At 46.4% G+C, this 24,645-nt stretch overlaps 5 protein-coding genes across 5 annotated transcripts; 1 reads left to right on the top strand and 4 right to left on the bottom strand.

Annotated features, from left to right (window-relative positions):
• Nucleotides 1–624: 624 nt before the first annotated feature.
• Nucleotides 625–2,205, bottom strand: PtA15_8A60 (uncharacterized protein; the record flags this gene model as incomplete). The annotated part of the gene is made up of 2 exons (XM_053172057.1): nucleotides 625–762; nucleotides 1,522–2,205. The coding sequence occupies 2 exons, from the start codon at nucleotides 2,203–2,205 to the stop codon at nucleotides 625–627; spliced, it is 822 nt and encodes a 273-aa protein (XP_053022714.1).
• A 1,655-nt stretch (nucleotides 2,206–3,860) lies between these two features.
• PtA15_8A59 (uncharacterized protein) lies at nucleotides 3,861–4,229 on the bottom strand (the record flags this gene model as incomplete). The annotated part of the gene is made up of 1 exon (XM_053172045.1): nucleotides 3,861–4,229. One exon carries the CDS (start codon nucleotides 4,227–4,229, stop codon nucleotides 3,861–3,863), a length of 369 nt encoding a protein of 122 aa, XP_053022713.1.
• Nucleotides 4,230–5,176: 947 nt separating this feature from the next.
• On the top strand, nucleotides 5,177–5,800 carry PtA15_8A58 (uncharacterized protein; the record flags this gene model as incomplete). Its single annotated transcript, XM_053172034.1, has 1 exon — nucleotides 5,177–5,800. One exon carries the CDS (start codon nucleotides 5,177–5,179, stop codon nucleotides 5,798–5,800), a length of 624 nt encoding a protein of 207 aa, XP_053022712.1.
• An 8,043-nt stretch (nucleotides 5,801–13,843) lies between these two features.
• On the bottom strand, nucleotides 13,844–15,709 carry PtA15_8A57 (uncharacterized protein; the record flags this gene model as incomplete). The annotated part of the gene is made up of 5 exons (XM_053172023.1): nucleotides 13,844–13,888; nucleotides 13,965–15,050; nucleotides 15,367–15,467; nucleotides 15,538–15,606; nucleotides 15,697–15,709. The coding sequence occupies 5 exons, from the start codon at nucleotides 15,707–15,709 to the stop codon at nucleotides 13,844–13,846; spliced, it is 1,314 nt and encodes a 437-aa protein (XP_053022711.1).
• A 7,749-nt stretch (nucleotides 15,710–23,458) lies between these two features.
• On the bottom strand, nucleotides 23,459–24,378 carry PtA15_8A56 (uncharacterized protein; the record flags this gene model as incomplete). The annotated part of the gene is made up of 2 exons (XM_053172012.1): nucleotides 23,459–23,648; nucleotides 24,131–24,378. 2 exons carry the CDS (start codon nucleotides 24,376–24,378, stop codon nucleotides 23,459–23,461), a joined length of 438 nt encoding a protein of 145 aa, XP_053022710.1.
• Nucleotides 24,379–24,645: the final 267 nt, after the last annotated feature.

Below are 24,645 nucleotides of genomic sequence, written 5' to 3'. Positions count from 1 at the left end.
TCGTCAACATGCAGTGAATATGCCCCTTTCATATTCTTGATGTGAAAACCTGGTTGACGTGAGCAATACACGGGGTTTTTTAACTTGTGTCTCGGTTCGGGCAAAACATCTCTAGCCACTCGTCTGAGCTTCGGAACGGTGCGCCTATGAACCCTAGGGAAGTGTTTATGAGCCGAAGCTGAAAAATGCTAGCTGGCGATGAGCAGAGGCAAGCAACCCTTGGTTGATAGACTCCGTCACAGTCCAGCACTCAGCCCTCGCGCCCCAACGATTCCGAGATTGTACAAGTAAAGTCGATCTCATGTCGGTCAATGGAGGGATAGCTGACGAGGATCTCTCTCGGTGTCATACCAGCCGGGGCGCCGCAGGTGACTCCCCCGGCTTTGTTTTGTGCAATGATGCGTCTTCGAATTCAGTCACTGCTCCTACGCTTCCTATTGTGTCTTCAATGTCAATCGTGGCTCATCATCAACGACGTAGCTCAGATGTATTTCGGCAGAGCTTCTCCCATCTGTTCGGCTCCTCTCCAGAAATAAAACGCCCAAGCATACATTCCTCTCGTGAACTCCATCAGGCCTTCAATCCCAGCAGATCTCAGCGTTTTCGACATCCACCAATATCTCGCTACAAGTACCACCATTCGACAACATGGTGTCCACCAAACTGATTCTCCCGTTTTTCATGTCGATTGCGCTCGGCAGCCAGGCGGTCCATGTGGACTCTGAGATTGAGCGAGGGCTGGCCCAGGGGCCCTTGCTGAGGCTGCCCAGCCGGGCCCCTCGGCCCAGCGGCCCGGGGCCGTGGGGCCCGCGGGCCCGGCTGGGCAGCCTCAGCAAGGGCCCGCAGCGCTGGCCATGCCGCAGCATCAGGGCCAACGTTGCCCTAATGCTGCGGCATAGGGCAAGTGTCCCCCGCCGGGGTGCCAGAAACATGCGTTGCCAAAACTAGCAACAACAAGTCCTGTAACCAGGCCCGTAACCAGGCCGCCAAATCCATGATTAATTGGCAAATTGTTATGTAGACGTTACCAACAATGAAAGGTAGATCATGTTAATGATCAACAATGAAATGAAGATGAGCAATGACATTGCTTAGCCCGAGATGAGCCACATGAACATGGAGGACATTTGTCTCCTTTGCCGCTGAGTACCCAGGCAAAGGAGGCAAAGGTACCGACTTGCAAATTCGGAGGCATTATTGCCTTTCTATAAGACCATTGAGCTATCCGCTTTACCCACCCTCTCGCAAAATCACATCTTATTTCCTCCAAATCCGGCTATCTTCTTGCTTCTTGCATCTGTGCATCTGCTCCTTAATTCATAACAACTCACTTTTTGCACGCATGATTTTGACCACTCCTAATGTAACGAGCGTATCGATTCAACAATCAAGAAACCACAACATGCAACCCAAATACAACAGCTGTCTGAAAGTCTTACTGCCCACTCATCTTCACTGCTTCTTTACCCTGAGACCAACACAAACGTTCTCAATACCCCCCAGCATTTCCCAACAACTCACCCTCAATGACTCCATCTCCGTGACCTCTGGGTTCGCCAAGAAGTCTGCTTTATGATCCTTGTGGGTAATGAAGCCTCGTGCCGCCTTTAGAGCGTTGAAACCCGCTTGTTGTAGCCGGTCAATGATGATGTCGACTTCTTCTTGTGGTAGGGACTGGACAACCGATATTCCGGGCATGTCAACTTCTCTTGACTTTGGCGCCTTCGGGCATCGTACAACAACGGACTGTCGGATACTTTCGGAGGCCCTCCTGAATGTCCACATCCACTCCGGAGAGGTTTTTTTGGCGATCATCCGCCGGTTCTCAATGAATTTGAGTAAATCAATTGTTTGCTGCAAGGCGTCGAGGGCGGAAGCAGACATATTTGTGAGGTGCCGGAGTACTTTGTTGGGGTTCAAAAGCGGTCCACTGCTGGGAACCGGAGTGGGGATTACCGGGCAGATGGGTTTCTTTGCCAATGATTGAAGAAACAAAGCAAAATCTTTGTTGTTCATCAGTGGCTTGTCAACTTCAGTGTCTTCTGCGCTTGGCTCCGGTCCATCACGCAAGGACTGAGGCTCGTTGATTCGGCGCTTCTTTGATTGTTTGGTCGTTTGCCCGCCGGTTGGAGCTGTGTTGCCCGGACCATTCGGTGGCAGCTCCCGACGGAATGATCCATCAGGGGCCCAGTCGTTGAGGTTCATGCGCGGCTGGGGAGGTGGTGATGCCTGCTCGACAAACTCGGTGGCGTTCTTGACCACAAGCAGCTTGTAGTGCTTAGCAAGGTAGAACATGTGCTTGCAGGTGCTACCGTACTGCACAAAATATTCGCACGTACAGCTTTGAATTTGTCCCAGCTCATCTTCGTCTTGTAGTATGTACTGCACCATGTAGGCTTTGGTTGCAGGGGATGTGAATGAAAAAATACAGAACTATAGAACAGTAGCCAAATAAGTCAGCGAGTGTACGCGTGTGTCTCGCTAAGCAAGCAAACCACGCGAAGAGACATACATGCATGAGTGGGAGTCTGCCTGACTTTGATGCCAAGTAGTTGCATGATTGCTGGGGTATATTCGTCCGCCTTCGCTTTCGCCATGTCTTGAAATTTGTTTGTCCGTTGGCGCTTGATCCCTTTGGCTACCTGAATGTGTGTAATGAGATAAGCGGTTTGAACTCGGTCGGCAAGAATTTGAATGACTTTGTCGATCCGGTGGCGGCTGTCTTGCACATTGAGGTAGTAAGTCTTGAGGATCTTGTGCCATGCCTCAACATAATTGTTGGTATGTATGCCCTGATGAGGTTTCTGCAAAGCAAAAATAGGCAAAGAAACTAGTCAATATCTAGCGAGATGGTACGGGCGAACAAATGGTGACTTACCGAGCAATAAGCCATAGCCCAATGGACGATGTTTGGCGCCCATTGTGTTTGAACGTACTCGACGAAAGATATACTGACAGTTAACCATTTACCGTAGAGTACCTGCAGGCCCCCTTCTGGGTCTTGCTCGTCATACATGATCTTGCGAAAATCAGCCACGGCCTCCTCCGCCTCCACCTTGTCGTTTAGGTGGAACTGTGCCTTGTTCTTGAATGCCTTGAGTACATGAAAGATGCACCAGTATAGGCTTGGTGCTTGACTGCCAAGGTCTTGGTAAACGGATCTCACGCCATTCCTGATCGCTAGGGCACAATCACTCATGAATGCGCATGGGGTGAAACCTGTGGAGTCTTGGAGCCACTTAACAACTGATTGAATTGGCTCGCTATATGACACATAAGTTACATGTGTAGACAGGTGTTAGCGGGGATGCTTGTGTGGGGAAAAACACAGCCGGAAGCTACACTCACATGGCGGCAGAAGCGGTGAACGCCCAGCATACAGGAAGTCCCTTGCCAATGACGGGGTCTTGGATCATGAACGTGTACAGACTGAATTTGCGGCCATCTGAAAGTGATGTATTGTCGCTCGAGTTGTGTGTACTGTCCACCATGATCATGCCCTGGCTGTGTTCGAGCATTTGTTCCTTTTGCCACTGTGATTGGAATGCAAATACAAATTTGGCTGAGTCTCCTGAGATGGGGAGAAATGTATTCCAACCCTGGTCCCGCAGTTTCTGATTCCACAATGCGGTGGACTTGAACGGGTTGGGGTCGCGCCTGGCCAGTACAGCTATTTGGGTTGCAACAAGATATCGAAACCGGTCAAGCTTGAGATTTCCGGCTTCCAACTTGATCCCGCGGCCGCGCATCTGGTTGACAAAGTGAGAGAGGCAAGGCGGTGGTCAATAGGATGTGCGGAAATTGAACGGAAAATGAAATTGAGAACCTACAGCAGCAATTTCTGGGCAATTTGCCAGGGCCTATATCGCCTTACAGCCAAGCCCTGCAAGGACACGTTTGGTGAGCCAGTTGTCCAACATCTTGGGGATTCGATTGGCAGCAATCTCCTCCTTTGAGAAAGGGTTGTGGTTGTGTTGCCAGTGCCATTCAACTCGGAGGGAGTTGCTCTGGACGTCGTGAAAGATGCTGAACTTGCTCTGGCAGCCGCATTTCCGGGATAAGGTGTGCTGCTTCCTTGAGTTGGGGACTGGGATGTGGACTCCGCCGCGCGGGCACTTGAGGTCGATCCGGAAGTGGTTCTTGATGGGACAACCCGTTCGGCCAGCTTTTGTCTTGCTTGACTTCTCTTTAGGCGATTGCTGAACACTCCAATAGACGGTTGTCTGCATTGCTGTCACAAATGCATCGGCATCGGCTCGCGTGCACCCGGGGATGGTAAATCAATGGATGGGTTGAGGAAAGGAAGGGGCAGTTGCATTGGTGATTCGAATCATGCGCAAGGAATTTGGAATCAAGGGCGCGGATGGTTGGACTGGTACCTCTTGAGAGTTTTGTCATAGCTATCATACGGCTAAAAACCGTTGATAAATTGTATCTATCGTTGGATAAAAGCCGAAAACAGGCGGAGCTGACCGGGCCAGCTCTTTTCAGTCTGAATTTTCACAAGCAGCTCAGCCCTGTCACACTCACCACAGCCAGCTCATCCGTCTTGCTCAAAAAAATCGCAAGAGCTGACCGGGCCAGCTCTTTCACAAGAGCTGACCGGGCCAGCTCTTTCACAAGAGCTGACCGGGCCAGCTCTTTCACAAGAGCTGACCGGGCCAGCTCTTTCACAAGAGCTGACCGGGCCAGCTCTTTCACAAGAGCTGACCGGGCCAGCTCTTTCACAAGAGCTGACCGGGCCAGCTCTTTCACAAGAGCTGACCGGGCCAGCTCTTTCACAAGAGCTGACCGGGCCAGCTCTTTCACAAGAGCTGACCGGGCCAGCTCTTTCACAAGAGCTGACCGGGCCAGCTCTTTCACAAGAGCTGACCGGGCCAGCTCTTTCACAAGAGCTGACCGGGCCAGCTCTTTCACAAGAGCTGACCGGGCCAGCTCTTTCACAAGAGCTGACCGGGCCAGCTCTTTCACAAGAGCTGACCGGGCCAGCTCTTTCACAAGAGCTGACCAGGCCAGCTCATTTCAGTGTGAATTTTCACAAGCAGCTCAGTGCTGTAACGCTTGCCACCCAACCAGCTCATCCATCTTTCTCAAACCATTCACAAACACCAAAGATCACAAGCTCTATTCAGCCCACCAACAAAACACGTCACAGCAGCTCACATAATTAATCAGAATGGTCACAACTCGCTCGTCAAACGACATATCCACACAACCACAGACCACACCTGGCAGTACTCGTGGAGGACAAAGCTCGGTCCATGGACAAGGACAGCCCTCAACTCGTGGACAAGGACAGCCCTCAACTCGTGGACGAGGACAGCCCTCAACTCGTGGACGAGGACAGCCCTCAACTCGTGGACGAGGACAGCCCTCAACTCGTGGACGAGGACAGCCCTCAACTCGTGGACGAGGACAGACCTCAACTCGTGGTGGAGGAATAACAACCCGTGGTGGAGGGAATGCAACTCACGGAACAGGACCTTCTGATCGTGGCCAAGAAGGTTTGGATGAACGACCAAGTCCTAGCCACCCCCTGGGCACCAACCACAATCCCAAAGAGCAGAATGAGAACAAAGAAGCAATAGGTTTCACTCTGGACAATTTTCAAAATCACTTGGATCAATGGACCATCCCCTCCCTCCGGAAGGTGTTGAACAGGCGAAAGAAGAACGCAAACCGGATCCCAACTGACGTTCAGGAGGTCCTTAACTTCCAGAAGACAAATTACACTAAGATCAAGCTGATGCTTGCTTTAATTGGCCGAGTATCAGAGAAAACCATTAATAATTGGCTGTGAGTGATTTAAAACAACTGAAAAACCCATCAGACAAGATTTAAACTGACTGAAATTTATAATTCTTGCTCAGCGGAGAAGGAAAACCATCCCGCGAAGCAAGCAGCTATGGCCGATTTCTGGCGTTTAGTTTGAAAAGTGCCGAGACACCAGGTACTCTTTTTCTTTCACATTTCAATTGGAGAGGTGCATCAAAAGTCTTACATTCTGCCCTTTAGTTCCACCAAAGGGATGCTCCATAGGATGGGACGAAAGGAACAAAAAACTCGGCCAAGCATGGAAAATGCTTAATGAAGAACAACAAACAGTGTTCAGCAAGAGGGTGTTTGCTCACTTCTCTAAATTACCGATAAATTCCTACAACCATGATGAGGACAACGAGGAGAGTGATGATGAAAGTACAGGTGATGATTCCAATGAACAACGACCAGAATCCAAGGATCCTCTCAACACAGAAGAAAAGGATCTATACGAACCCCTTTATGATGAACTTGTCAACCATGAAAAAGTCTTGTTTGTTTCTGGTCAACTTGCCGATAAAGGATCAGCAGCAGGGTCACAAGCCCTGAAACAAATCCTCCAATTAAACTCTCAGGTCAGTGATAGGCCCCACAAAGAACAATGCATACACATTGCTGACTATTATCACCCAGCTTTTTACCATTGCAACTGTTTACAACTTGAATGTTTATTTGTTAGCGGCAACCCGATATCCAGGAGCTGACAGTTTTTGCAAGGAACTCGGTAACGATCCCCACTGGCTTTCCGTGGCACAAAAACAATGGAAAGCCAAGGAAACATATGAAGCGTACAGCCATGGAAGGGAAGTTCAAGAAATAGTGGACGAATGCTCTGGTTCCAATCCTACAGCAGCAAAAAAACAAAAGAAGGCCGATATAATACGCTCCAATCTTTGTGCCGAATTGAATAAACTACTAGGTAAGGGTTTTTTTTTGTTTTTCCTCTTGGGAAAGGGTTCATCTTCATGTTTTTTTCCGTTAATCATTTTAATACATACATGTAATCCCGCAGCTCAAGCACTTGGACGAGAGAAGGCAAGGTTCCCCAAACAGGAAGACCCAGTGACCTCCCTCACCCGGTCCTATCCTACTGTCAAGATTTTACAAATGGAAGGGTCTCAGTTAACATCTGAAAAACTTGCAGTAGGGTTAGAGCGTATGGTATCTGAGAACCGTCAAATATGGCTGGCTGACATTCAAAATGGGGATTTTCAAATTGTCCCAAATACAAATGCTACTTCTTAGTTCATACATTGTGTCCCAGAGACAACATCTATCAATAAATTATGCCACATATTTTCAAATCACCAATGGCTCAAATATGATGTTCTTTATTTTTAGGGGCTTGATTAATCGACTCCCAATATTTTGACTTCCGACTCCCAAAATGGGTTTACGTCCTGGGGACCCCAAAATGACGTCCTCCCCGGGTCCCCAGGACCAAAAATTGACCCCGGGATTTTTTGGGAGTCGGAAGTCAAAAATACAAATATGAAAAGGGAGTCGGACATTTAATTTCTCCGCCCCTGATTTATTATTTTCATACCCCCTGCGGGGGAGTCAGAGCGCCAATTCCCCGCGCAAGGACGGGAGTCGATCCCCTAATCAGCTTTTGGGGAGTCGGTGCGACAATATTGCCACGTCAACCATCCCCAACCGCGACTCAACCCGAACCGCCCACGCACAGGTACGCACGCCGCACACGCCTCCACACGCACGCCACCCGTCCGTCGACCACTCGATCGTTCCCCGCGCACGCAGACCAGGCCGTTTTTTCGTACAGCTCGTATAGATCGTTCAATATGTCGTCCAGCCCGCTTCCCCTCACAAAAATCTCGTCTCCAGCCCCTCAAAACGATACTCTGGACCCTGAGCTTATGAAACTCACTCAAGATATATTACTAGCTCACAAGAAAGACCTTCAAGACAAGCAAACCACCCAAAAAGACAAACAAGATCTAGATCAACAACAGGAAGATGAAACCAACAAAGAAGAAGAAGAAAATCAAGAAAAAATATATGAAGAACTGAAGGCTGATGTACTTTTAGATTCATACTTAAATCTGCTAGAAAAAAATGTCTCTGATGTAGATAGTACTCAAAGTAATAAAAAAACTAAAAATGAAGACCCAAAAAAAATTGCTGAAAAATCTGATGAAAATAATGAAGAAGGAGAATATGACTCAGAAGACAAAGAAAATCCGTGCGCTGCTGCCGCTGAATTCGTGGAAAATTTTGATCAAGATACGTTTGAGGTTAATCCGGCAAATGGGGAGCCTTTGTGGTCATTCCCGGTGCCCGCCAATGGCCAATATGAAACTCTAGACGAAATCTCCGCCGCGCTTAGGGATTTTGCCATTTGTCACGGGTACGCGGTTGGAACCAGAAGGAGTGTTAAAGGTAAAAGTAAAACCTTCAAGTGTGACAGGTGAGTTTTCCGTTTTTTTTGGCCTTTCCCCTCTCAAAATGGGATTTTCTGCCAAATTTCCATCATTTCTGTCCAACCCCCATTTTGAAAATTCCGACTGCCATTTTTATAATTCCGACTCCCAAAATTTGACATCTGACGCCCAAAATTGCAATTCCGACTCCCTTTTTTTTAAAAAAATTTCCCTGTTCCATGATGGTTTTTTGGGATTATGGCTAATAAAATCCATCATTTTTTCTTGTCATTATTAGGGGCGGCAATCCACACCAAAACAGGCGTCCAGGCGAAACTGAAGCAGCCACGGCATCAACTAGACTCATCAACTGCCCTTTCACCACCACCGCCTATTTCCAGAAGAAGACAAATACGTGGAAGCTCACCGTCAATAATCCGCTACACAATCACCTTCCGTCTGAGTATCCTGCCGCCCACACGACCAATAGAAAGCTCACGCCGTCTCTCTATGAAGAAATGAAGAATCTCGGCGACGCCGGCTTGAAACCAGCGGCTATCCTGGAAGCACTGAAGAAAACCCACCCAGATGAGAAGATTCTAGCCACTATCAGTACAATCTACGTTGCCCGCCGGAAAGATCAGCAGCAATCGCTTCAAGGTCTCAGTCCGGTCAGTCACCTCAACAAGACGCTCAACAAGACTGATTTCACTACCTCTGCAAAAGTCGACAACAACGGCAATCTCCAGGCCTTATTCTTTTGCCATGCTCAATCAATTGAATTTCTCACAGTGTACCATCATATCCTCCTCCTCGATTGTACGTACAAGACGAACAAGTACGACATGCCGCTGCTTCACATCTCCGGTATTACTGGTGCCAACAAAACTTTCAGTGTTGCTTTTTGTTTCATGAGAGAAGAAACGACATCCTTCTACAACTGGGCGCTGGAATCAATGGTCTCAGTCTTCAATTCTCACAAAATCCCTCCCCCGGCGGTCGTCATCACGGATTGTGAAAAAGCTCTGATCAACTCTCTCTCGACCGCCTTTCCGGATGCTGATCATATGCTCTGTACTTGGCATATTCAGAAGAACCTTCTCGCCAAAGCTTCCAAACTCATCAAGGATCAAGCCCAAGAGAAGGACATGCTCCAATACTGGTCGAATTTGGTCAAAATACGCACGCAAGCTGATTTCAGATCTTCTTTCAGCCGATTTGCGTCGAAATACGGGCCCAAATTTGAAAAATATGTCACAGATACTTGGCTTCCAGTTGCCAAACATTACTCAAACGCGTGGACTAAGGATCTTGCTCACTTCGACAATCGCACGACATCTCGAATGGAATCTGCTCACGCTTTCATCAAGTCTCACCTCCTTGGCCCCCAGCACAACTTCACCGCCGTCATCAAGATCATCAGCAATGCTCTTGAGGCGCAATACCATGAAATTGCGTCAAATTTCCATCAACAGAAGATGACAACCCTGCGGTATCTCCCAAAGTTCTTCAACAAATGCCGTGGCGTCATCACAAATTATGCGCTCCGCAAGGCATACAACAATTTCGTGGACGCCAAAAAGCTTTCACCCAAGGATCAGTGCCACGGACATTACAGCAAACGGACCGGAATCCCGTGCAAGCATCAGATGGTTGAACTTTTGGAATCAAAGGATTCACTGACCCCCAATATGTTTCACGACCAATGGCACATTCAGGTGAGCAGCGGTTTTGTGTGCGGCCTTTTTGGCAATTTTCCATGCCTCTTTGCCTTTTATCTTCCGTAAAAATTGTCGTTCTTTGGGTTTTTTTTCGGGAGTCGGAATTATTATTCCAGGAGTTGGAATTATAATTCTGGGAGTCGGAAATTTAATATTGGGAGTCGGATGCATATTAATGCAGGTCGGATGTCAAAACATGGGAGTTGGTCATTTAAATCTGATACAGCGCTGACATTTCTTTTCTTTGCCCCCCATGTCCATCCAGTCCTTGCGCCTCACCAAGAAAACCCCTGATGAAGACCTTGTTTCCGCCATAGACAACATCAAGCGCAAGCTCCTGGCCATGAATCCCGCGCAACTGGACTTTCAACTCGCCGCAATCAACCGTATCATTGAAGGCACCGGCACCGTCATTGACATCAAGCTTCCTACTGAACCTCAAAAAACGCGTGGAAGACCTAAAGGATCCACGAACAAACCCAAATCCACTCGCAGGGACCCTTCAAGCTTTGAACACGTCGAAAAGAAGCGCAAGAAAGAAGAGAAGCACGCCGAGAACGTCAAGAAGCAGAAAGTTGAAGATTCAAAGCCTGCGGAGAAGACAAAGAAGAAAACGCCAGCCAAAAAACCCCAACCGCCGACAAATAAAACCACCCTGCCCCCCGCAAAAACTGAAGAACCACCTAAGAAGAGGATCCTCCCAGCGCGCAAAGGAAAATCAGCCCCGCCCAAAAAAGTGGAAGAAGTTGAAGAAGTCGAAGAAGAAAAAGAACCGTCGGAATTTTCAGCAAAGGAGGAATCTTCAGAAAAAGACGACACCTCAGACAATGAGAAACCAGCACCAAAGAAGAAATTCCGCCCAATCAAGGCTGCCAACCAAATCCCACCCTCACCGCCCGCAGAGCCTGAAGAAAAACCCGCCCCAAAGACTAGATCACGCGCAATGAAGACCACCGTCGCCGTTTGTCCTCCGCCACCGCCGCCAGGGCCTGTCTCTTGTCCGCCACCACCCCCAGGAGCCTCCAAGAAACTGCCAGTCCCCCCTCGACCCAAAGAACCACGCCAACAGCCTGCCGCCGAACCCCCTGAAGATAATTCTTTCATTCCCTCCCTCCCCTTCATCATTCAGGATAGTGTCTCGAAGGTCTTGGACGTCGACGCAGATGGAAATTGTGGATTCCGAGCAGTGGCCTGGGCTTTGGGACGCGGACAGGACGATTACAAGCATATCCGTGACGAATTGATTGACGAAATCACCAACCGCCGCAAATGGTATGTCCAGCACCAAATCTTCCACAATATCGACGCTTTCTTGCACCGACTCAGGGCAGCACCAGGCTTTGTGGATAGGAATAAGTGGATGTCTATGCCATCGACGGGTGAAGTCATGGCCAATGCCTTCCAGCGGCCAGTTTTTTTCTTCTCCAAAAACTGGTCTCAGACTTTCCTCCCATATTTCTGCCCCCCCAACCAAAATCCTCCCATTTTCCTTGGTCTGGTCCAAGATCACTTTGTTCCCCTAGTCCTCAAAGTTCCATTCTTATTCCCTGCTCCCCAGCTTCTTCGCAAGGATTGGGTTTCCAAGGCTTCTCCTGAAGCTCTCCCTTGGGAGAAAAAATTCTCTGACTGTTTCAAATGTACTGCTGGGAGGAAGCTATTGAATCAAGCAACCCATTACTAGTTGTATTTTCTTTTATCTTTTGTTAGTTTTTCTCTTTCTTAGTCATTTATTCTTATTTTCTGCTGTCTTTCTCCCCCCCCCCTCCGAAATGATTTAAGTTGTTGGAGAATCTTATGAAGTTATAATGACATGTTTGAATCAGTGCTGTGAAATTTTGGGGCACTTGGGGGCACTACAGCATTAGCACACCTCAGGGAGACCCTGTGTACCCGCGGGGTAGTTATTTATTCATATTGTGTATAGTCGTAGTTTTCTTCCTCTGCGCGGTCCTACGCCGTTAGGAATATGTTTACGGTCTGTATCGGTAATTGTAGATATGAGGGCGGGGAATCTTTTGAGAGTCTTCCGTTTTTTTATATCTCTTCTTGATCAGAAGATATAGAGGGTTCAAGTGAGGATAAGTAGTAGGAAATCCGCCAAATCTGCCCCCCCGGCTACACAGGGTCTCCCTGAGGTGTTCTAATGCCGTGAAGATTAAAATATGCTCTAGAGAGTGTATTTATGTTGCAGAAAAATTTTGGGGGCATTTGGGTCACCGTATCTCAGGACATGGCGCATTGCGTTAGTAGGAAATCCGCCAAATCCGCCCCCGGCTACACAGGGTCTCCCTGAGGTGTGCTAATGCCGTGAAGCTTAAAATATGCTCTGGAGAGTGTATTTATGTGGCAGAAAAAATCTGGGGGTGTTTGGAGCACCATAGCTCAGGATGTGGCGGATTGCGTCAGTAGGAAATCAGCCAAATCCGCCCCGCAGCTACAAATGGTCTCCCTGAGGTGTGCCAATGCCGTGACGCTGAGTATATGTTTAAAAAAGTTTGTTTTTATGGCAGAAAAAAAATTGGTGGCTTTTGGAGTACTGTAGCTAAGGCTTTGGCGGATTTCCTTAGTAGGAAATCCGCCAAATTAGCCCCCTGGCTATTTAAGGCTTTTCTGAGGGTTCAGACTCACGTACATCTCATCATAATTTCTAGAAAATGTATTTATATTGCTGTAAAAATATGGGCGCGTTTGGGTGCTCCAGTGGCAAGATATGAATATTTCTATGTTTTCTGGGATTTTTGGGAAATTAAATGTCCGACTCCCTTTTCATATTTGTATTTTTGACTTCCGACTCCCAAAAAATCCCGGGGTCAATTTTTGGTCCTGGGGACCCGGGGAGGACGTCATTTTGGGGTCCCCAGGACGTAAACCCATTTTGGGAGTCAGAAGTCGAAATATTGGGAGTCAATTAATCAAGCCCCTATTTTTATTTTCATTTTTATTTTTATTTTCAAGATAGCCCTGCCCATTTCAATGACGCACCAAGTCTGAAAAATAAAACCCACTCTTAGCTCAATTAGTTCAGGAGGCTGACTTCAGCCAGATAAGAACAAGGGTGAAAGTGCTGTGCTTCAAAAAGTGCAGTGCAGTGTGAAGCGCAACGGTTTTGGGGGCCACTGCGCTGCACTGCAAGTAGCGGCCCTGCCCGCTGCGCTACCACTGGAACTGCTACTTTCAGCGGTAGCACAGTGGAACCATTGCTGCACTACCGCTTTTTGAGCTGGCCGCGTAGCGCTCCCCCGCTGCCAGCCAAAAAAGTGCAGCGACCAAAGCGCAGCTGTTTTGGTGGCCACTGCCCGGTGCTGAAAGGATCAGTGGCCCCACCTACTGCACTACCACTTTTTGGGTCGGGGAAAAGTGGGTCTTGGCTATTTTCAGTGGTAGCACAGTGAGACTGGTGCTCCGCTACCGCTTTTTGGGCTGACCACACAGAGTTTCAGCCTTGATAAGAAACATAGACCTATGTGGCCCACAATCAACATTCAATAGTCACTTCACTCACAAAAAAACTGATAGATCAAAGCAAGAGAAAACACAGGGAGATCAAGTCAAAAGCTAGAAAAAAATTGGGAGTCAAAGTAAACAGCTAGAAGATGAGCTACATCTAGTGATGACCGGCTAAACATGTTTGTTTGAGAGAAAAAATAAGCAGCTCTAAGAAAGAAAATATTGTGAAAAATATTGATCAGTGTGAAGTACCAGGAGACAAAAATGGCATGAGATTCTGATGACCCCCAACATAGAGAAAATTTCGTGGCTTCTTCAGATTGGATGGCCGTTGGAATATTTCACCACTTGCAGTGTCCCTTGAGGTTTTTGCAGTTCGTTCGTTGATCTGCATTGAAATCCCAACTTGCATTTCTGTGCTACGCATTGTGGCTGGTAATGTACAATGTCTGTACTCGTTCGCTCGCCAGACCATCTTTACAATGCCGTTGCATCGGGATAAGTCCAGACCGCATTGTTGGTCTGGAAAGACAAATGAACCTTGAGTGTAACAAGGATCTAGGGGCAAAGTACTAAGATGCCAATTTTCCTTCAAGACGGGAAGAAAAAGGCCAAATGCAAACTCGGAGATATCCTTGTTGTCTTTGTGTGGCTGGTTGCAGAATCCATCAACGGTGAATGTGAGATTGGGTGCGCAGTCATCTTCATTCAATGGCGTATCAAATTCGAGTGAGGCAACTGATGGAATGGAGTTCTGAACCATTAATTCTCGGTTTTCCTCAAATACCACGTTGGCCAATCGACGAAGCATTTGGCCAAGGATTGAACAAGGTGTGGCCGATGATCTCATCACACGGTCGTAAGTTTCAGGATTTTTCTTTATGGCTTGCCTGTTCCGGTATCGTCCTATTAGTTCGTAAGCTTCCATGCATTTCCTCCACCCTATGGCCCACATGCGGCCAAACCAGGAGCGGGAATCAGAGCCAACCACATTGATGAATTCAGTGGTTGCTTTAAGGAAAGATGTGACCAGATTTATTTCTGCGATTTCTTTGGGTGTCAACTCGTTGATCGGGGTGAATTCAATCACTGCGATGATTTTCGATTTTTCCCTCCGGTCTGTAAGAATGACTTTCCCATGATGAAAGTAGTGGAATTGGGCAGCAATCTCCATAGCTTGGACGAGTTCTTCTGGAGTAGGTTTTTGGTCAGGATCATCGCCAAGCATGTGGGGATACAGCTCTATTGGTTTGAATGGCCGCTTGGACCAAATAATTCTATTCTCGTTGGGGTTGTTGGCAGCCTCCATCTCGTTTGGATTTTCGGCAGCCTCCACTGGAAGAGGATCTGGAAGATTCGCCATATTGATTCCCGTTTCGACAAGAGAAGCCTCCACAGGGAGTGGAACCAGATGGTTGGATGTATTGATGGGGCCCATATCAACAAGATTAGCGTCCACTTGGAGTACGTCCGGATGGTTGGTCGTATTGTTTGGAGCAGTGTTGATAATGTCAGCCCGATGGCTGGCCAAAGCTGGAATGTGATTTTCTCTCACAGCCTCCACTTGAGGAGGGCCCGGACCGATGATCGAAGTTGGATTACTACAGATGTTGGAGGAGCTGAGGTTGGAGATGGAGTACCCATCGGGCGAGGATGTGGTGGAGGATTTTGACTTCCAGCGGTACTATCTATAGTCAAAACATATTCCGAAAATCGATCGTTGATTTGATTCCTTCGCCGGTTGTTGATCCTTCTCTGATTGATGTAACCATTGTTACCATCCATCATCTCCTGTTGCGAAAAAGGTCCTCCTATCACAATCTAATGGAGATGATTTCTGGTAACTGGTTCGAGAGGTGCTCCGACCCTGGCGTGTTTGGTGTATTGAATTGATTGCAATGCCAGAAGGTATATGGCAGTTCCGCTGGAGATACCCAAAAAAAACTGTTTAGTCGTGTGTCTTGTTTGCTTACCAAGTTAGTCGCACATATGTAACTCACCTTTTCGGCTATTGGCAAGCGTGATCGAGTATGTATCTGCAAGGCTGGTGCGGTCGGCGTTTGTAATTGCTTGCGATGTCCAAATTTAAATGGCAGTGGAGCTGGAGATACCTAACTGGTTAGTCCCATGTCCTGTTTGCTGACCAAGTTAGTTGAACGCATGTAACTCACCTTTTCCGCTATTGGCAAGCGCCAACAAGTATGTATCTGCGAGGCTGGGGCAGTCGGCGTTCGCAATCGCTTGTGATGTCCGAATTTAAATGGCAGTCGGCGTTTGGAATCGCTTGCGATGTCCGAATTTAAATGGCAGTGGAGCTGGAGATACCTAACTGGTTAGTCCCATGTCCGTTTTGCTTACCAAGTTAGTCACACACATGTCACTCAACTTTTCAGCTATTTTCAAGCACCAACGATTATCTGCAAGGCAACGACTATCAGAGCCAACAAGTATCTCCGAGCCAATGAGTGTCTGCAAGCCAACGAGTATCTGCGAGGCTGGGGTGATGGTGTAGTGAATCGCGAGTGTTGTCGGACGATATGTGGCAGTGCAGCTGGAGATACAAAAAACAAACTGGTTAGTTGCATGTCCAGTTTGCTTAAAAAGTTAGTCGCATGTTTCAGCTATTGTCAAGCACCAACGAGTATCTGCGAGGCAACAAATATCAGAGCCAACAAGTATCTCCGAGCCAATTCTCCGAGCCAATCAGTTTCTGCAAGCCAACGAGTATCTGCGAGGCTGGGGTGATGGTGTAGTGAATCGCGAGTGTTGTCAGACAATATGTGGCAGTGCAGCTGGAGATACAAAAAACAAACTGGTTAGTCACATGTCCAGTTTGCTTAAAAAGTTAGTCGCATGTCCAATTTGCTTACCAAATGAGCCTCTCACTGTTCAGTGGAAGATCCTGGCACATGTGCTGTTGTCAAGCGCCAAGGCGTATCTGCGAGTTTCAACCACTTAAGGGGGTTTCCAGAGGTCGTATGGGGGGCTTTGGAGTTAGGGTAAACCAATCAACGAGTCAGACTGGTTTCAAGCATGTAACACAGCGGGCAATTGGTTTTTGCGCGCAGCCCGCCGCGACACCCAAGCCAAGAGGACCCCTGTTACTTGGGTGTCGCTGCGGGCGACATCCGATTGCCTGCTGTGTAAACATTTTCAGCAACGATGGGAATGCTTGGAAAGCTGGTGCATTTTTTTCCACAATGTTAAATATTTTTCCTCCACCAAAGAAACAAATTAAAAGCAGTTTTAATTTAAGGCCCTCCAATTTAAGAACATAAAAATGTGACACACTTCAGGTTTTTGGCCCTTTTTTGCAGATAAAAATTGACAGTCCCTGCAGATAACATTTTATGTTTTCAAGAACTTATATGATGGTATGTTCAAATTTTGAGATGTCTTGTTAATTTGCAACTGATACTCCAATTGAACAGGACACCTCAAGCATTCATTATTTTGGGTTTTTTGCTCTGACTTGGGAAAGCTTGCTGGGGTCCTGACTCTTGAGAACTGCATTCCATGAATAGGAAATCCCCCAGAAAAAAAAATTCTGTCCAATATGCCATCCAAGAAACAAAATAATTCATTTCTATTCTTGATTGAATCATTAATTATATCATACAGTCCTGTGGTACTTCAAATATTATGCAAATTTCTGCCAGGAGCTGTGTTTTAGCTTTTTTTGAAGTGGACCATGTGTGAAACTTGGTAGATTGTATCAATTAATGATTGGCAGAATAAAGTTTGCAATTTTGAACCACATTCTCTGAAAGTTTGATTTAAATTTTTGATTCATCCCAGGGATGACTATGGAAACTGATGGAATAATTTAAGGAGTAAGATATTACTTGGCTGATTTCCAAACCAGTGAGTAAAAGCTGTATGTGAGCCTACAGGTATTTTACTTCATTTCTGTAAATGACCCCTCATGACATACCACCTGATCATTTGGTCATGAAAATGACTCACTTCTATCAATGGAATTCAGTCAAGCACATCCTTGATCAAAAGTGGATGCACATCATCCACTTGAATAAACTGGTTGGCCACCATCCAATGTTTTACTGCTTGAACATTCAAATTCTCCATACAGAAGTGTATCCAGTTTCCTGTAACCAACTGCTTCATGGGCATCTTTAAACTTCTCAAAAGTTCAGACTTGCCCCACACACTTGCACTGCACAAATGAACCTAAATTGATTCCTAAATAATAAGATGAATTGAGTTGGAGCAAATGTGGCCCCAATTATAAACACTATTTTGAGATATTTTTGAAAAGTTTTTGAACTTGTCCAAAAAAGAAATTGTACTTTTTTTTGAAATCTTTGTAAGTTCAAAAATACTGTAGATGCACTCAAATACACCCAGGTGTGTTTGAACCATTTTTGGGAAAAAAAATGTTTTCACTTTGTTTTCATTTTGTTTTCAAATACTTTTCAGTTCATTTTCAAAAATATCTCAAAGAAATGTTTATAATTGGGGCGTGTGTCATTTATCTATGCATGATTTGATGATGGTTTTTGAAAACATATAGACTGTGGACATAGCTTTCATCCACAAGTTACAAATAACTGTCCAGATTCATCAAAAATTATTCTAATCTATGTGTGGTATAATATATTTTATGAAAACATGTACGTACACAGGACATTATTTTTCACTCAAGTAAACAGCCAAAAACCAAATCAACTTGAGCCATGTTGATGGGATATGAAGGAATTATGATGTGTAATTTTTTTCATGGAAATTCTATCAGAAGCATGAGTAAGCTTGTTTTAGCATTACAGTGTACAACCCAATTTGGCTGTGGTATACATTAGCCAAAACGCGCAAACCAACCGCACTCCACACTCAAACCTTTTTGTGGAATACTCAAAGAAAACATCAACAATCCAATCTTCGCAACAACTCTCTTCTCAAAAATTGCTTGCAGGCCCTACTCATGTACGTTATCAGAACCGATTTTTATCTTTGACTGCAAACAGTGACATATGGGGACCTTCATTCATTCTTGTTAGATACTTCGGCATGAGAGGATTTGAGGGTGAGGGTGGGAAGCAACAGCGTAGGTCTAAAAAGCCCCAAACTGCCCAAGGTCTTGCTTTCCTCGAGGAGGTTGAGCGGGGATCACAGGAATTTGTGGGCAGCTTGCAGACACAATCAACCCCACACGACCAAAACACACAAACAGCGACACCCAATCAACAAGAAAGAGACGAATACCATCCAAGCTATGAAGAAAATCCAGAGACAGAACCATTTCCGATTGATCACCGTGTTCAACAGTTGCAAGAATATCTTGAAAGCGAGGATTACACGCTAAAAAAAATATTGGAGGAGAAGCATTGGGCTGAGGTATACGACGAAATGTTTTCTCAGTTCTACGAGTGTGCGGCCCAAACATCAGATTGGGGAGATCTACTCAAGTGGAATAAAGACTGGAAGCCCGAATGTCAATGTCAAGAAACTCGAATGCGACCGGTAGTTCTTGTGGATCTCCTCAGTTGAGTCATTGTTTACGAATCTATGAATAGTATCAAACTGACTGAGTCCAATCAATTATATATTCAAGCTCGTACGCAGGACCAAATTGTATTCTGTGGTTGCCAACCCGACCAAGTACGACTTATCCAAATGGGATACATTGGTGGTTCTCCAAAGTTCCCTCGAACCGCTTTTTCCATCCGTCTTCTGCGTTTTCATCACATCCTATGGAAGAGAAGTGCGGTCGCAATGTCACCATTTTCTAAATCTATCGATGAGTTTCTGGACGCGCACAACCCACTCATCCTGGTTCCAAATTCTCCAGATGAATCTGATGAATCCTACCAAGTAAGCATTTGATAGAACTTGAAAAAGGAACCCTTTTCTAATTGATAATTCCTTCCAACAGACTCGTGAATGGCGACGAACATTGTCTTCTGCTGTCGATGCATTCCGTGAAATGCTTAGACGAGAACAGGTCATTGTGGAACTGATGATGGATATGAAACCACTTGATAAGTTGGCTGCCATTTGTCCAAAGTGTTTTGGTCCTTATGTGCCTGGGAAGCGGGAAGATGAGCCTCATCATGTGGTGTGCATGGATGGTAATTTCCAACATCGTAGACACCTGAAAGCCAGTGTTGAAATTCCCAACAGTATAAAAACCCCTTCCTTGTTTGTTGTCCCTAAAGAACTTACGAGCATGGAGAGAGAAATGAATGGTGACATGCAAGAGGTCCCTGACAACAATGTTTTGGTGCGATCAAATCCAGAATTCGATTATATCTCACAACTCTCCATTAATACAGAAATCTTGTTGATTTATGTCCAGGACCGATGCACTCAACAGCACACCGCAGCAGATGATGTCCGGACCGGTAAGACTTGGAAAGAGTGTGACGAGACTGGTCTTTTCGGGATGGCATGTTGTCATGATCAGATATTACAGCTGATTAATATTGTCCAGAGTGGGGAGAAGTGAGTGGTTCTTGTCTTGATCCTTGTTTGATGTCAACACGAACTGAAGTGATATGAATTTTTCTTGTAAGGGCATGTTTTCCAATGACAATGATCAAAAAGCTCATTGAAGATACAAAGGATGGTGAAGGGTATACCAAAAAGCTGGGGTTTTTGTATGACATCGGATGTAACATAGAAAAAGGCATCATTAGAGTTGGTATTTCTTGTGCTTCTTTCTTGATCATTATTTTTTACTCACACAGATCATTTTTGCCTGAAAGCGCAATCAATTCCCTGAGCACCAAGAAGCCAATCTTCTGAAGTTTGGCACAAGTGTATTTCATGCATATGTGCACCAATGGTCATGCCAACTCCGCTATAACCCAAGATTAAATGATGGGTGGGGTATGTCTGATGGGGAAGGAATGGAAAGATTCTGGGCTTTCTTATCACCACTGATCCGACAGCTGAGGTATTTGACATGCAACCACCGACTTGTTGGACTGGATATACAATCTACCCATCATAATGATGTAGGGAGAACTTATGCAGGTGGAAATTGTTCCAATTAAATTAAAGTGTGTTGCATACAGAGCTAACGTCATATTTGCCACTTTTCCAGTCACATTACTTTTTGAACGAGGCCAGCAGATCAAAGAAGAGAGGATCAAGTCAAATTCCCTCCTGATGAATCTCAACCACGAGTTTGGCTTTACACTGGACTACTTCAAAAGCCAATGGGATCGCCAACGAGAGGTTCAACTCCTAGCAATGCAAAATGAAAGCGAAAAGGAGACATTAAAGCGGGTAGAAGAGCTTGTTGAATTGGAGGATAAGCTCCAAGAAACCAAGTAAGAAGGTATTTTTGATTTGTAAACATTTCACCACTCAAATTTATGTTGTGTTTTACCTAGTTCTGAAATACAAGAAATTCGGCAGACAAGAAGGAGGAATAGGACACCCACTCAAATGAGGCTACTAGAACAGTCTGCGGAAACCATAAACTTCTTGGAAAGTGAAATTGACAATCTCATTGAGGAACTTGGCTCGGATAACTTTTGTAACTTGCCAGGGGCATCCGGTGCGTGATCTTGCACACACCAGAAGACATTAGAATAAGAATACTGATTGTGTATTTGTTGATTATAAGATGCTGAATCAAAAGCTTTAATAAAGCTCAGAGTTAGCAAATCCAAACTTTACGAGGCCAAGGTTGGAGTCCTTGAAATGCAGAAGAAGTGGGATCGTGGAGGTTCAGGTATGAGACTTATATTTCCATGTCACATTGCTGTTCTGACTTGTATTTTGATTGGGATAAAACAGGTACACGGGTACAAGCACGATACAAGAAACAGATGAACAGCAAGGTTAAACTCTTAAAGAACAAGTGGTCTGCCTATCATAATTGGGCTCAGTATTTCAACTCCGAATTCAATCCTCAAACCCCTTTGGCAACACCAACATTAGAAGAGGTTAAATCCTTTGGTATGGAGGATCAGTTTTGGAACTTGGGTCCACTTAGCCACCCCGATGAGCCTTGGGCAGTTGATCCAAATGTACAGATAGGCATTGAGGCCTACCTTTCCTTAACAAACTGTACGGACGAACTGCACCGCATTGCCAGAGAGGCGAGGCAGATGGTGAAGTGGGGTATTCAGCAAGCTGAGGTGTTGGAAAACATTTATGTATCATTGGATAATGGTAAGGTTGAACTGGTGATAATTCATTTGGTGAAGACATTCTAACTTTTGTTTTTTCGTGAAGAAACACAAGGAATGGACATGTTTACGCCTATTCAACAAAGGCTTGATAAAATTTCTGCTGACCATCACATTCCGAAGACAGTCCTGCAATCCATATTCTGCAATCTGGCAAAACGTCACTGCCGCTTATGGATGTCTTGGAACTCAAAGTGCAGTCAGCTTTTGACCTGGAGCAAAAAATACGTGGAAATTCGGCCAGATCCTGATGAGGGTATACTCGAACAATGGCAGTTGCATATTTCCAAATCACGGGAAATGTGGGAAAAATTGGTAGCTGGGGAGGGAATAATTGTGGAGTTTGAAAACCAGGCTGACCACGATGAAGAGGCAATTCTTGACCGAGAGGTGCTGCATTATGTAGATGTAAACCCTGATTTATATGATATGCACAATAACAACAATCCAGATGGAATTTGAGCAATGTTTTCTTCCAAATTTTGACATATTCATTCCCTGTTTCAATTCATAAATAGTATACAGCCACTGCTCCGCTTCTCACATCAGTTTTGGAACTTAGAATACAATCTCTTTTCCACCTCTTTGCTTCGATGGATATGATTTGTTTCTATCAAATAAAAAATTGAATTGCATGATAACTATTGGTGTCTCACAATTACATAGTGGAAGTCATACAGAATCTATTTACACCTTCTTGTTGCCTGTGGCGGTGAAGGACTGGGGGTTCACTCGGAAAAACCAGGGAAAACAACAGTCTAGAAGATACAGACGAACAAACTAAACCAACTCCTTCACTCCAACCCTTCCCCATTGCGTGCCGCATTCTTCAGGATTATCTTCGACCGGCGCGTCTCTTCTGCGCTGTACGTGCGGATGTACAGTTTGTAGCAGGCGGAGTTCCAGCGCCCCAAACGGCGAATGTCACTAGCCGACATCCCTAGGGCAAACTGGAGGGAGGCTCCGCCGACTCGGAAACTGTGTCCTAAAACGAGATTGTGGCCCCCCGCTGTCACCGCCTGTTGGATCCGTGAGACTACGTCGCGCCTCGTCAGGTGAACCCGTCTACCATCCACTTGGTAGCCGAAAAGAGATGTTCCGGTCGTCCCGAGCTCGGCCAGCCGCCTCTTGACCGCTTTGACCGGACAACGGATGCCGCGTTGTGGAGATAACACAATCAGCTGGGGGGTTCCCGGAGATGCCGTCTTTGCGGACCGGATCGTCAAAGTCACAATCTCGCCTAAGGTTGAGCCGCCAGAGAAAGCCACGTCTGAGGACAATAGGGAGGTACTGTAGGGCAAAGGGCCGGATTTTTTATCGTACGTGAGTTCGGCCAAGCGAGCCAGGCCCCAGAAGGCAACGATGGCTAGGTCAGCCACGGCCCTGTCGAAATCATCTCCTCCGAAGCGCAGATTCGCAATGGTGACTAGCTGCCATAACATAACAGCGGGTTTTGGGGTCTTGTGAGCTACGGACGCGTCGATACGGGTGCAGGATTTGAGCATCAGGTCAATCCTGTCTTTGTTCTTTGTGGGAAAACGGGCCGAGTGAAACGTGTGCCACGCCTTTAATCCGCACATGTATTTCTTGATCGTCAGCGAATCGATCTTGTCGCCATTGGACGAGTACGCGTTGCGACCGTCCCACACGCAGAATCGCTCCAGGGCGGAGGAGGTGACCGGCAGAGAGGTAATTGGTTCCCCGGTTCGTAAACAGAAGGCCATGAATTTCTTGATGGAGCAATTGTAGCCCTTCAGGGTGGATAGTTTCCAACCGCCTATCAGCACGAGATCTGCCAGGGACGGAGGTCTCTCGACCTTGCCGTTCATGAAGAAGTCTTTAAAATTGGAGAGGAAGGCAGGCGGTTCTATAGCGGATACATCCATTGCTGCGAGAAGAGGGATGTGGGGCGTAAAACGACAAAGGCACAGATTCAGCGGAGATGAAGGACGGAAGAGGACTCGACAAAACAACTAGGAGCTGAAGCAAAAAGGTGGCTTTGGGGGGGCACATAGAAGACCAACTCGCACTTGCCGTGTAGCTTGACCCATTCAAAGAAGTGGAAGCGTTTGCAGACGTGGTGATTGATGACCGCTGCAAAGGCGGCGCTGACCTTGGCGGGGCTTGAGTAAATATAGAAGAAGAGGTGAGTGCTTGGTGATGACGGGCTTGGAAGGAGGTACTGACTGAGAGATGGGTGTGAAGGTGAAGTTGTCAGGGGAGCGGCAGAGGCTCTCAAGGTGGTCACAAAGTTGTCAGGGGAGCGGGAGAGGCTCTCAAGGCGGTTGCACAGAGCGGGGGGTGCCGAACTTGGCATGGAGTGTGAAAAAAGAAACAGAGGTCAGTGTTTGGGGATGCCGGACTTGTTGGAGAGGGGGCAAACATGAGGTTGTTAAGGGACCAGGGGAGCCTCTCAAGGTGGAGGAAGTCAACGTAGCTTGGGACAAAGTCAAGAATGCCACCGAGTCTCTCCTTGACAATGCTGGATGGCTGGAGAGGGAAGAAGGGGAGACGGTGGTTGTGTTCCTGGGCCGGCTATGTTGATGGTACGTAAGAGAACAAGGGCTTGACGAGTCCAATCGAACGACTAGGGGTTCATTCCAACGGCGACGAGTCCCGACCGATGACGAACGAGTCCAATCCAGGCAACGAGTCCCGACCGACGACAAACGAGTCCAATCCAACAACTAGGGGTCCATTCCAATGGCGACGAGTCCCGACCGACGACGAACGGGTCCATTCCAATGGCAACGAGTCCATCTCAACGACTTCGAGTCCAATTTCGACGACAAGGGGTCTATCCTGATGACGACAAGTCCAATCCAATGCCAAGGGGTGATCAAAGAGTCGCATCGGAAGGAACATTGATAATGAGACCAAGAGTTGATTGTTTGAGACCACCAACGCCAGAGAGATAAAGGTTGTGATGGAAGAGACACGGATTGAGTCTCAAAAAATGGATCAATTTGATTGCCGTGATATTTTCGATGATGACAGTGAGATGAGTTGCTTGATGGGTGGGTTTTTAAGTGGAATCAAGGATGTGGTGAGCTGTTAGGGAGAAAAATGATACATTCTAAGCCTGTTGTTAGTTCTTGACTGGTTTGAGGATATGTATTG

Source organism: Puccinia triticina, chromosome 8A, assembly GCF_026914185.1.
Source record: "Puccinia triticina chromosome 8A, complete sequence".
NCBI classification, from domain to species: Eukaryota; Fungi; Basidiomycota; class Pucciniomycetes; order Pucciniales; family Pucciniaceae; genus Puccinia; species Puccinia triticina.
Note: the sequence above shows the minus strand (reverse complement) of the source record. Positions and strands in the feature narration are given on the sequence as shown.